Source organism: Vombatus ursinus, unplaced genomic scaffold (genome assembly GCF_900497805.2).
Source record: "Vombatus ursinus unplaced genomic scaffold, bare-nosed wombat genome assembly UNPS02009850.1, whole genome shotgun sequence".
NCBI lineage: Eukaryota > Metazoa > Chordata > Mammalia > Diprotodontia > Vombatidae > Vombatus > Vombatus ursinus.
In genome coordinates this window covers 25,840-38,329 of record NW_020949628.1, presented here as the reverse complement: position 1 = coordinate 38,329, position 12,490 = coordinate 25,840, and the positions used below count along the sequence as shown (strand labels likewise).

At 46.8% G+C, this 12,490-nt stretch overlaps 1 protein-coding gene across 1 annotated transcript in view; it reads left to right on the top strand.

Annotated features, from left to right (window-relative positions):
* Positions 1 to 6,962: 6,962 nt before the first annotated feature.
* The window catches only part of LOC114036519 (myosin-6), a gene marked incomplete at its 3' end in the record, with an annotated part of 30,730 nt that continues 25,202 nt past the window's right edge, over positions 6,963 to 12,490 (top strand). Inside the window, exons 1-7 of the mRNA XM_027853012.1 lie at positions 6,963 to 7,163; positions 8,001 to 8,144; positions 8,641 to 8,797; positions 8,897 to 8,924; positions 9,189 to 9,300; positions 9,681 to 9,773; positions 11,939 to 12,002. Of these exons, the coding sequence (XP_027708813.1) occupies positions 6,963 to 7,163; positions 8,001 to 8,144; positions 8,641 to 8,797; positions 8,897 to 8,924; positions 9,189 to 9,300; positions 9,681 to 9,773; positions 11,939 to 12,002 (799 nt within the window). The remainder of the gene's footprint in view (positions 7,164 to 8,000; positions 8,145 to 8,640; positions 8,798 to 8,896; positions 8,925 to 9,188; positions 9,301 to 9,680; positions 9,774 to 11,938; positions 12,003 to 12,490) is intronic.

The following is a 12,490-nucleotide window of genomic DNA, read 5'->3' as shown; positions in this document are numbered from 1 at the left end:
AGGAAGTAGAATAAAAAATTCTCCTAGAAGCTGAGACACTGACTCCTGCCTTTTCTTCTGCGCCACCTTGCCCTAATGTAGAAAATGTGGGGAGACAGGATGAATTATTGGAAAGGAGAAGCTTCAGGGCTCTAAGTTAGGGGGCGTCCATGTATGGCTGTCCACTTGAGTGGAGAGCTCCCTTCTCCCTCTACTTTGGGATCAGGCAAGATGCCCAAGGCATGGATTCTACTCTGTATCTCATGGAGAACAGCATGGAATAAGAGGCATCATGGAAACAGTGGAATGAGTACTGACTCTGGATCCATAGGACCTGGATTCAAATCTCACTCTAATATCTAAAATCTATACAACCTTGAGCAAGGTCACTTAATTTTTCTGGACTTCAGTTTCCTCATCTATTAAAAAAAATCCAGCTTCCAAGTCTTTTCTAGCTCATGGTCTATGATCCTATGAACAGACCAAAGAGTCCTCTAGATGTTCCCTTCTAACTGGGGGCCTTGCCAGAAGATGGGACCCATTCTCGAGCCTGAAGAGAATAGGGCTACTCTGGAGTTTGGTCAAATCTAGAGAAAGTTTGGTCAAAATATAAGGTCATCTTAGCTCCATCATAGCATGGGACTATCACTCGTGCTCTGAACCTGGGCCAATCATATTGACCTATGCACATACCCCATGATCAAGGATTAATAGATCTGGAGAAAACAACCATCTGCTCATTGCATTCCGTTTTTGGGGGTTTGGTTTTTTTTTTGGTCAGATATGAGATAGCCTCTCACATCCATTGCCCTGATTCACTCTCAAGGACATTGGAAAGCTATGAGCCTTATAAGCTAGTTCTCCTGAATGAGAGAATAACCTTCTAAATCCCAGTGAAGGACTTGGAACCCAGATGTGATAGGGGCCATGTTGGCCCCTCACCTGTCATGGCATTGCATGTTACCTAGTGAGATAGTCACTACCCCACCCCATCCCCTCCAAGTGCCTGCTTTAAGGCCTCCTCTCCCCTCTGCTCACCCAGTATCTTCTTTGGGGTATAAGGAAGTCTGCTTTTCTCCTGCTAGAACAAAGGAGTCAAATACACAGTCCATGGGCCAAATGCAGTCCACAATACTCCTGCGTACAGCCAGAACCAGATTTAAAATGTAATCGGGAAATATTTAACAAAAATAAATAAAAATACAATAAAACTTAAATATTACATTTTAAAACTAAGTCAATATACAGCCTGCAGAGCTCCTTATTATGGTTTGATGACCCCCATTTCTATGTGAGTTTGAGCCCGTTGCTCTAGGATCCCACATTCCTTTTTTACACTCTTACTCTCCTTAAGCTCTATGCCGCTCCTATCCCCACCCTTGCCCTTTCCAGGGTGGAAGAATGTTCTCTTGACCCATGAGGACCAATACCTCCTAAGAGAGGCAGAACAGAGGTGTCATAGAATAGAGGAATGGTGGGAGGAGACCTCAGGGGGAAGGAAAGTTGGGTACATGGTCACTGAGAAGGCTGAGACAAAGGAAAGAGCACCAATAGGCCTTGAATGGAAGCATGTCTCCTTCCAGTCCTATAGGAGAGGATGGAAAGAAGGTGAAGGTGAAACCTAAAGAAATTCTCTTCTACTACTACCCTCTAAGTCCCAGCCCTAGCTGTATAGCTATGAGTCCTCAGTCCCCTAGGCAACCCTGGGGTTGGAGTCAAAATAGGTTATAGGCCTCTCACCTAAGGAATAATATGTCATTGGGGTGGGGGATTCATTGAATGAGGCTAGAGAAGGCATCCTTAACCCAAGAGATCCGTGGATAGATTTTATGGGGAACTTGGATGGGAAAAAAATTACATCTTTCTTTTCAATGAGAACAACCTCTAGCTGAAATTTAACATTTCCTTTCATTATGAATGTAGGCAACAGGTGGCATAGTAGATAAAGCATTGGGCCTGGAGTAAGGAAGACCTGTATTTAAATCAAACCTCAGATATGTACTGTGTGATCCTGGGCAAATCCCATAGCTTCTGTTTGCTTCAGTTTCCTCAACTATAAAATGGGGGTAATAACAGCACCTACCTCTCAGATATGTTATGAGGATCAAATAAGATAATTCTTGTAAAATCTTGTAGTATCTCTGTCTGCTGCAGTTCTCTCAACTGTAAAATGGGGACAGTTATAGTACCTACCCCCCAGGGTTATTGTGAGGATCAAATGAGATAATATTTGTAAAAACCTCTTAGCACAGAGCCTGGAGCAGAGTAGGTCCTTAATAAATTTGTGTTTCCTTCCTTTTCCCTTACTAAAACATAGGGCACATAGGCTTCACCAGACTGCTAAAGGGGACCATGACACAAAATTAAGAATCCCTGGGCTAGAGGAAGGGGACATGAGTGAAAGGAAAGAGGAGAAAACTAGGGAGACAAAAGTGATACAGAGAATAGCCAAGGAAGAGAGACAAAGAGGAAAAAAGAGAAACAGAGGCAGAATGCGGAAGAAAAATAGATTAGACTTAGGGAGACATTCTATGATCCAATCATCCTCTCTCCCTTCTCTTACTCTTTTTCTACACTTTTTTTTTCTCCCAATATCCTACTTATCCCCTCTGCCTCTTTCCTGGCATTTTCCCCCCACTCTGTCTCTGTTTCTCTCCTGGTCTCCCTGTCTCTGTCTTTCTCTCTTCCCTCTCCACAATGAAGAGGAAGCTCATAAAGTGGGAATGAGACTAGTGAAAGTTGAGTGAGTGAGAGAGAAGGAAAGAGAGAGACAGAGAGAGAAGAAAAGCTCATTTTTTTTAAAAAAGCAGCATTTTAGTAAGAAAGGCTAGAGAACAAAAGCAAAGGAAGAAAGAAGGATGCAAAGACAGGAGTACAATAGAGGGGAGAAAGGGAGAGGAAGAAATGGAAAGGTGGATGGAGGTACATGGAGGATGATCCGAGAGGTTTGAAAGGTTGGAGGGAGATGGGAAAGACAAGCCCGAAGTCCTGAGTTATATTAGAGGGAAACCTCACACTTCAGAGAAAATCCAAGTCACAGACAGAGCCATGAATTGGAGAGTCAGAACGAGAAAGGAAAAACAGATGGGAAGACAGAAACAAAGAGAGGCTGGCTGAGTCCCACAGGTATCGAGACCAGGTGGTTCCTTCGGAGAGGAAGCTCCTCACCCCCGCCCCCCTTACCTGTAGCTTCGAGGTGCTGCTCTCAGGATCTAGCACTCATCCTCCTACTGATTGAGCAGAGGGGGGGAACGGGTTTGGGAAGATAGGGACTAGGAGGAAGAGGAGGAGGAGGAAGAGGAGGAGGAAGAAGCCTTGATGAAAGGAAAGGGGAAGGGGGGGGGGGGGGGCAGGGGCCAGGACTAGAAGAGCAGAGCTTCTGGACCGGTTTAACCCCTCCCTGTCCTCTTTCTCTTGTCAGGTGTCAGGATTCTGTACACCACACATTCAACCACCACTCCCTACTCCCCTACCCTCAGACCTTCATCTAGCCCACCAGCATGCCCAGGGCACAGGGTTCCTTGAGGACACACTCTGCTCTCATTGCCCTGACCTGACCTCGTCTAACCTGATACTCTCAGCCAGCCGCCTTATCATGTACCCAGGCTGATGGGGGATAAGGACAAGTAGTGACATATAGGGTTCTGGGCTAAACAGTTACAACTGTGACATAGAATGACCCTGAGTCTGGAGAAATAGGGCATTTGGTACCGAGTGGGGGGTAAGGAGGAATCTGAGGTGCACATCTCCTGAGAGTGGAGGGATCCAGGGCTCACAATGGTTGAGGAAAGGAACTTATGAGGGTACAAAGGTACAAAAATATTCTGGGGGGCATTTCATGAATATAGCTTTTTGGGAGAAGGGGTATGTAATCCTGGGTAAAGAAAGGGGTCCTGGAGAGATGGGAATAGCATGGGAGAGTGACTACAATGGAAAATTCCATTATTCTGGGGTGCTGACCTCGGCTTCCCTCCCTCCCTCTTTCACACCCCTGGAGCTATATTGAGAGGTGGCAGGGGATAGGGGATGAGAGGAGGGGGGAGTCTGGGGAGAGTGTCCTGGCATGGGTTGGGAGGGGGTAGAATTCTGGCTTAGTTTCCTGAACACAATGTCCACTTAGTCACATCAGGCATGGTCTGCTGTGGGCTGACACCCACGGCCTCAATAAGACGGCCCAACTCAAAGGCATAGACAAGGGTGCTCAAGAGGGGTTGGGGGAGCAGTGATGATAGCATCCACCTGAAGGAGATGTGAGGGCAAACGCCCCTGAGGAAGTTAGAGGGGGGGCCCACGAAGGTGCCTTCTTGGTGAGAGGGAGGGAGCAGACATAAAGGTTCCATCACTGTGCTGGGAATGCCAAACTCAAAGCCTGAGTGTTAATCTCAAAGCATGACAGGCTTCCCAGTCATCCCCACTGGCACCTGTGTCCCCCATCCCGCCCCCACCTGCTTCAAATGAAAGGGAGTCCCTCATCACCACCCCTATCCTTTAGACCCTAGGATTAACACCTCCAGGCTTTCCTTGCACACCCCACCTCCCACCAGTACCAGGGACAAAGGGACAAGGGGCATTGAGTGTGAGGGTGCCTGTATAATTGTACGTATGTGTGTGACCAAGCAAATTTAAGTGTGTGACTGAGTACATGCATGAAAATGTACAGATGGTACATGAGAAGAGCGTGTTGATTACATATTAACATACTGGAACTATTGGATAGTAATAATCACTGTCCAAAGAAATTTGGGAGGAAGGGTATTTTCTCCAGCTATTTCCTCCAGCTTCCGAGCCCCCAAATGTCCCCCAGAACCAAGGCACCCCATAGGTGATGGAGAGACAGATATAAAATCTCCTCGAAAAGTAGGAGGTGGCATTTGTTATTCATCCCAGAAGGGGAAATTGAGTCAGAGAGAAGGGCCAGGGGGTCTCCCCTACTTCATCTTGTCATCCTGGTAGCAGTCTAAAGTTTCCTCACCAGTTGGGGTGAGGGGGAGACAGGGTTCCATGGTTGGAGAGTGGGGGGGACAAGCATCTGAGCAAATAGGGGAGGTGACCCACAATGAGTTTACTTTACCACACCCACCCTTTGGGTTAAAAATAACCTAGGTAAGGAGCATGGGGGGAGAGAGGACAGTGTTGAAAGAAGGCTGCTGTCTTACCATTATCAGTCCATCAGCCCCTCTGAGGTGAGGAATGCACCCAAGGCCTAAAAAAAGGTCCCAGAGCCAGGGGGCTGGGGCAAAGTACCTTTCATGGACAAATCTGGGGGCCTGGCTGTCCTGCTGTCACCTCGAGGGCAAAGGGATCGAGGGAGGAACTAGGAGGAGAAAGGGAAGGGGGGAGGGTCCCTCACAATGGGTCCTAATTTGGAGAGAGGGAGTGGGGGGGGTGGAATATAAAAGAGATAGGGAACTCTGAGGACACAGACGCTGCACAGTCTGCCGTTGGCTTAGGTAAGAGGGGGATGGCTGGTGAAACATGTTCCCTAGATTCCCTCCCTCCACCTTGAGGGCTGGTGGGGAACGCTGACCTCCTTGGGATTGGGGTGTTGGTAGTGTGGGGTAGTGGGATCAGAGGAGAGGCACCCTCACTCCTTTGGGACCTTCATCTCCACCCATACACCTGGGGAACTCCACTGGAAACTTTCTATCTTTATAAAGTTGTGGGGAGGAGGGTGGTCAGGGCACCGCATCAGAAAACAGTGGCCCTTGGAAGAGTTTTATTTTAAGAGAGAAATGTTACTGAAAAGTGAAAAAAAACTTTTTTCCTTCTCTCTCTCTCTCTCTCTCTCTCTCTCTCTCTCTCTCTCTCTCTCTCTCTCTCTCTCTCTCTCTCTCTCTCTCTCTCTCTCTCTCTCTCTCTCTCTCTCTCTCTCCTCATTTCTGTCATTTTCTCTCTTATTCTCTCTCTTTCTCATTCTCTATTATTTTCTCCCTCATTCTTTCTCTCCATTCTTCTTCTCTTTCTTCTTCTTCTCCTCCTCCTCCTCCTTCTTCTCTCTCTTTCTCTCCTCCACCCTTGACCTTGGGATCTTTATGTCTCCATCTTTCTATTCTTATTCCTCTTGCTCTCTTGATTCTCCATTTCACTGTTTCTTTCGTTCCCTTACCATCTCTTTCCGCTCATTTCTGCATCATGCTTATTATCTCGGTCTTCTCTCTGTCCTCTTTTCTCTGTCTCTCTCTCTTCTCTGTCTTTCTGTCTCTCATGTCTCTGTATCTCTGCCTCTGTCTCTTTCTCTCTCTCTCTGTCTCTGTCTCTCTCTGTGTCTCTCTCTATCTCTCTGTCTCTCTCTCTCTCTCTTTCCTCTCCCCATCCCCCATCTCTCTATGTGCCTGTGTCGCTGCCTCTTCATTCTATCACTAAACACGACCTCCCATCCCAGTGTCCAGGATTCTTCTAAATTCTCTAAAAGTCTAACCAGGTAAGAACCAATCTTTCTTCTTTCCCCACAGTCACAGATAACCATACTGCAGGAACCAGATGGAGGGGATCTAGGGATCTGCTGTCTGAGTTGCCCTGAGCTCCACAAAGAAGCATCCAATCCATTGCCTTATCTCACTCCCTAGTGTGTTCATACAGTGGCCCCCCCCTTTAGCTTCAAGCTCACACTTTAAGGAAAGGGGTAAAGTAGTAGACCTTTGGAGGAAGAAGAACTGACACATGGAGGTAGGAACTCAGAGCTAAATATGGCATCATGGATGAGCTGGAAGGGAGATGGAGCTCAGAACTTCTGGGTGAAGGGAATCTCTAAGTTCAATATTATCCCTTGAATATCCCAGAACTGATGTTTCTTGGGCCCCTCTGCGTGTTTGAGTCCATTTCCTCCTGGCTTAGTGCCACCTGCTCCCCTCCAGGCCACTGAGTCCTTTGTCCTTGGAATGACATTTGGGTCACAGCTGTAAGAATGCTGGAGAGCCACCTTTCCTGTTGCTGAAAACTCTTACAGCTGTGTTCCTCGCCCTGTCCCCTAGTTTGCTGTGAAGATGGGTGATGCCAACCTGGCTGAGTTTGGGCCTGCTGCCCAATACCTACGCAAGTCTGATAAGGAGAGGCTAGAGGCACAAACCCGGCCCTTCGACATCAGAACAGAGTGCTTTGTACCTGATGACAAGGAGGAGTTTGTCAAGGCCAAAATTGTGTCCCGAGAGGGGGGCAAGGTCACCGCTGAGACTGAGAATGGCAAGGTAAAAAGGGGGACTGAGAACGAAGGTGAGAAGAGAAACTCTTGGAATTGTTTGTGGGGAGGTACGGAGTTAGGATAGGATAGGAGAATGGCTCTAAGAAACCTGAGTTTTGTTGTAATGACCAAACAGAGGATCCCACTGACCCACCTTCTAAGGCTGGTGCTATGAGATTTAAGAATGGATTTGCACCAAGCCTTTCAGACTTTCAACTCTATTCCTTTGATGACCAAGGGCAGGTATTTATGAGTCAGACAGACAGTGTTAAAGATACGATCCCTGACCGACAGAGCTAGTCCACAAAAATGGTGGCTAATTAGGAAGGTGTTGGATTGGAATCAGAAGACTCGGGGTCTACATTCTGGAGGTGGGCATCGAGAAGAAGAGCTGAGGACCTAGGAAGAGTATGAAAAAGGGATAACAATGGGGCAGCTAGGTGGCACAGTGGATAGAGCACTGGACCTGAAGTCAGGAGGACCTGAGTTCAAATTCGGCCTCAAACCAAACACTTGACACTTACTAGCTGTGTGACCTTGGGCAAGTCACTTAACCCCAATTGCCTTACCTCCCCCCCCAAAAAGAAAAAGGGATAGCAGGCAGGAGAGGTGGCAGAGAGCTGTGGGAATGGCAGATAGACAGGGAGGAGATGGGATGACTTTGTGAGAGAGTCAGAGCCTGAGGTATCAAGCTAAGGGAAGAACCTAAAATGGAAGACGCTTAGTCAAGAACACCATCAGCTGCAAGGCCTATGGACCATTAGAGCAGAGCCTGGCAAGTGAAGTTGGGGAGGGCAGACAGAGGCATGATCAGTGTCACATCTGGGCTCCACTTCCCTGCCAGACGGTGACAGTGAAAGAAGACCTGATCATGCAGCAGAACCCACCCAAGTTCGACAAGATTGAGGATATGGCCATGCTGACGTTCCTGCATGAGCCCGCCGTGCTTTTCAACCTCAAGGAGCGCTATGCAGCTTGGATGATCTATGTGAGTGCCCACAGCTGTGGGTGTTATAGGATCCAGACCAGGGCATTGTGTTACAGCCACAGTCATATAAAGCTAAAAGGTTAAATCATCCCAAAGGGGAACCAAAATGGGACATGATCCCTGTTTCCTGTCTTTCAATATGTCCCAAATTAAGCTCTGGACAGCTGTGGATGTATTCAAGACATGCGGCTGAGCATCAGCTCCCATCTTATGGAGTGCTAGAAAAACAACCCCGGGGGAAATCCAGTCTCTATCCCTAAGCTCAGGATTCCTGGGGGCCTCTGTCAATCACTCCTTCAACACCCCTGCACACACACACACACACACACACACACACACACACACACACACACACCAGAAAAACACAATGATAGCCATGTTCTGCCTTTTGTCTCCCCCATTTCTGAATCTATGAATCCTCCCTACTTTTCCTTCCCTCATACCCCTCTATGGTGTCTCTGACCCTCCTCTCTCTGTCCGTCTCTCTTGGCTGCAGACCTACTCTGGCCTCTTCTGTGTCACTGTCAACCCCTACAAGTGGCTGCCGGTGTACAATGCAGAGGTGGTCACTGCCTACAGGGGCAAAAAGAGGAGTGAAGCTCCGCCTCACATCTTCTCCATTTCTGACAACGCCTATCAGTACATGCTGACAGGTGAGAGACCCCTGAGTAAGGAACCTTCTCTATTCCTTCCAGTTGTTCTGTTATTTCAACATCCTAACCTTATCCCTCCTTCCTCTTTTTTTATTTCAGACCGGGAGAACCAATCCATCCTTATCACGTGAGTCTCCTTCATCCCCCCAGCCCAAGCACACCCATTTCCCTCTTGGGGGTAGATGGGTTTTAGGGCAAAGACCAGAGTACTGGGAGGAAAGATGGTATCTCTAAGAAATTATGAAGGGAGCTAAGTGATGATATGAGTACTTTCAGGCAAGTCAAGATTATGATCAGTGGAATGCTGGGATAAGATTGGAAGGGAACGAGGCAGGATCTGATGAGAGGAGTGTAGGACAACCGAGTTCTAATGAGCTGCTATTGCCCCTAGTGGAGAATCCGGGGCAGGGAAGACCGTGAACACGAAACGTGTCATCCAGTACTTTGCCAGCATTGCAGCCATAGGGGATCGTGGCAAGAAGGATAGTGCCAATGCCAACAAGGTACCTATGGGGACACAGATTTCTGGGGGATACTACAGAATGGACCAAGGCACTAGGACTCTGCTACCCAACGGGAACCACTCAGGACAGGCAGTCCCTTCATTCAAAAGCAAATTATTGGAGCTATACCTCCACCTGCCATCAGCTGGACTCCCCTTCTCTTGCAAGAGGTACCGAAAAGGCAAAGAGAAAGGTAGGGCATTATACAAGAGCCATGTCTGCCCATCCTCAGCTGAAGCCCCATGACCACCCTGGCCTGGACGTTCACCCACCCAACACCTCCCAGCCAAGCCAGACTAGGCTCTTCAACCCCACCATCTGTAGATCTAGCCAAAATCAGATGTATGAAATTTTGCTGAGGGTTTCTCCTCCCTTTACAGGGTACCCTGGAGGATCAAATCATCCAGGCTAACCCCGCCCTGGAGGCCTTTGGCAACGCTAAGACTGTGAGGAACGACAACTCTTCCCGCTTTGTAAGTAATATTGACTAAACAGTAAATTCTCCTAACCACACCTGATAAAGAGGCCAACACTGTTACAACGCAGTGGTTATTCAGCCTCGAACTAAACTTAGAGTCAGGGCACCTGGGCTCAAATATCTCATCAGAGAGATATTTCAAGCTAGCTTCAAGAACTCGGAGAGATCACTTAATTTCTGGAAGCCTCAATTTTCCCATCTATAAAATGGGCTCAATAATAATATGCACTTATTGACCTCACAGGGCGGTTACGAGACAAATATTTTGCAAACTTTAAAGCACTATATGAGTATTGGAGAGGCAGCCCACTATAATAGGTATCAAACTGCCCTTGGATCCAGGCAGACCTGGGTTCAAGCCCTGCTGCTTACATAGACTGGCTGTGTGATCCTGGACAAGTCATTTCACTTCCTAGTGTTCTAGGAAGCTAAGGCTATAAGTTGCAGAAAAGATGGCAACCTGCATTAGTAAGGAGAATTTCCTCATCTGAGAGTTCCCTATACCAATGAAAACACAAGTTCAAGCCCTATCCCATAACATGTGAATTCTATTTTGTAATGTATTGGTTTGGAGCTACAATCAGAGAGCTATATATACTCACCCCTGATGTGCCAGGCCCCATACCCTTCCCAACTCAGCTTGGCATCATTATTTTAGGACCTAGATGAAAATATAGGAAGGGAAGACTCTAGGTGACAGCTGAGAAATGAATAATGTACATACAGAAAATTGGGAGTAGATTATAAAAGCACGTATTTCTCTAATGACTTTATTTCCTTCTTCTATCTTAGTTTTTTCTTTTGTTTTTGCATCATCTTCATTTCCAAACATATGTCCTCCTTCCTGTCCCCAGCAAGCCATTCCTTGTAACAAAGATTTTTAAAAGAAAGAAGAAGAAAGCAGTTCAGGAAAACCAATCAACACTTAGGATCACAGATTTTTTTTTTTTTTGGAGGCAATTGGGGTTAAGTGACTTGCCCAGGATCACACAACTAGTAAGTGTCTGATGCCAGATTCGAACTCAGGTCCTACTGACTCCAGGGCCAGTGCTCTATCTAGCCAACTAGCTGTCCCTAGGATCATAGATTTAAAGCTGGAAGAGATCTCAGAGGTCTTCTTGGTCCAATCTCTTCAATTTACAGATGAGGAAACTAAGACCAGAGAGGTTAGTGACTTGGCTAAAGTTAGGACTTGAGGGGCAGCTAGGTGGCACAATGGATAGAGCACTGGTCTTAGAATCAGAAGGACCTGAGTTCAAACCCAGCCTCAAACACATAACACTTACTAGCTGTGTGACCCTGGGCAAGTCACTGAACCCCAATTGCCTCGCCAAAAAAAAAAAAGGAGGGGGAGGTTAAAAAAAAAAAAGACAATATTTAAAAAAAAAGTTAGGACTTGAACCCTGGTTCCAAAATGAGGCCTCTTTCTGACCTACCATGGGGCCTTCATCAATTCCTCTGGCAGGATATGCACCATTCCACATCCATAGTCCCCTGTCTCTGCGGAGAAAGGAGGAAGGTGCATTTTTCTCAGCTCCTCTCTGAGGCCAAGCTTGGTCATTATAATCACACAACATTCAATTTCACTTTTTTCATTCATTCCATTTACATTATTGTTCCTGTGCATAGGGTTTTCCTGATTTTGCTTACTTTACTTTGCATCAGCTCCCATTTCTGAATATGTCATATTCCTCGTTTGTTATAGTACAGCAACACTCTATTATGGACCACAATTTGGCTAGCCGTCCCCACCCCACCCCTTCAGTAGGCATCTACTTTGTGTCTGTTTCTCTGCTACCACAAAAAGGTGTTGCTGCAAATGTGTTGGTGCATAGAGGACCTTTTCCTGCCTATAACTTCCTTGAGATAGACATCTTGAAGTGAAGATGACTCTGGGTCAGAGTATCTGCCCCTCAGTAATGACTTTGCTTCCAAAGCTCTCCCACATCAGTTATCACACTGTTCCCCAGGTGGGAGGTGGGTCTGAGCATTATTTTTTCATTATTTTTACTTACTCGAGGTCAAACAGCATATGTATGATGAGCACAATCAGTGTTTGTGGGAAGGAGAGAGAGGAAAGTCATAACTAGCCCTTCCTGATGATTTGACTTTCCTTCTGCCTCCTCCTCCTCCTCCTCCTCCTCCTCCTCCATCATTCAGGGAAAATTCATCCGGATCCACTTTGGAGCCACAGGAAAGTTGGCATCAGCCGACATAGAGACCTGTGAGTGACAAAACTCCTTCCAAATTCTTCTGCCTGTCTTTGTCTCCATCAACCTTACAGTTTTCCTCAGTCTTTCTCTGTAATTCTCAGGTCCTCTGTCCTCTGAGTCATACACTCTCTAATCCTGCCTAATTCTGTGTCTGAGTCTCATCTCTCTCAGCCTATCTAGCTCTGATTCTGTATCAGTCTACATTCTACTAGTATCTCCTAATGCTTCTACCACTGCTTCTGTATTTCTTTCTATATGTCATTATCTCCTAGCCTCCTTATCTCTGTGTTTCCCAGTCTCTCTCTGTCTCTGTTTCTCTCTCTGTCTCTCTGTCTCTCTCTCTCTGTCTCTGTCTGTCTGTCTCTCTGTTTCTTTCTGTCTCTCTATTTCTGCCTCTGTATTACTTTGTCACTCTGTCTTCCCACCTTCTCTCTGTCTCTCCAACACTGAGGTTCAATCTCCCCCTGTCTGTCTCTCTTGCTCTCCCTTCCTTTCTTTG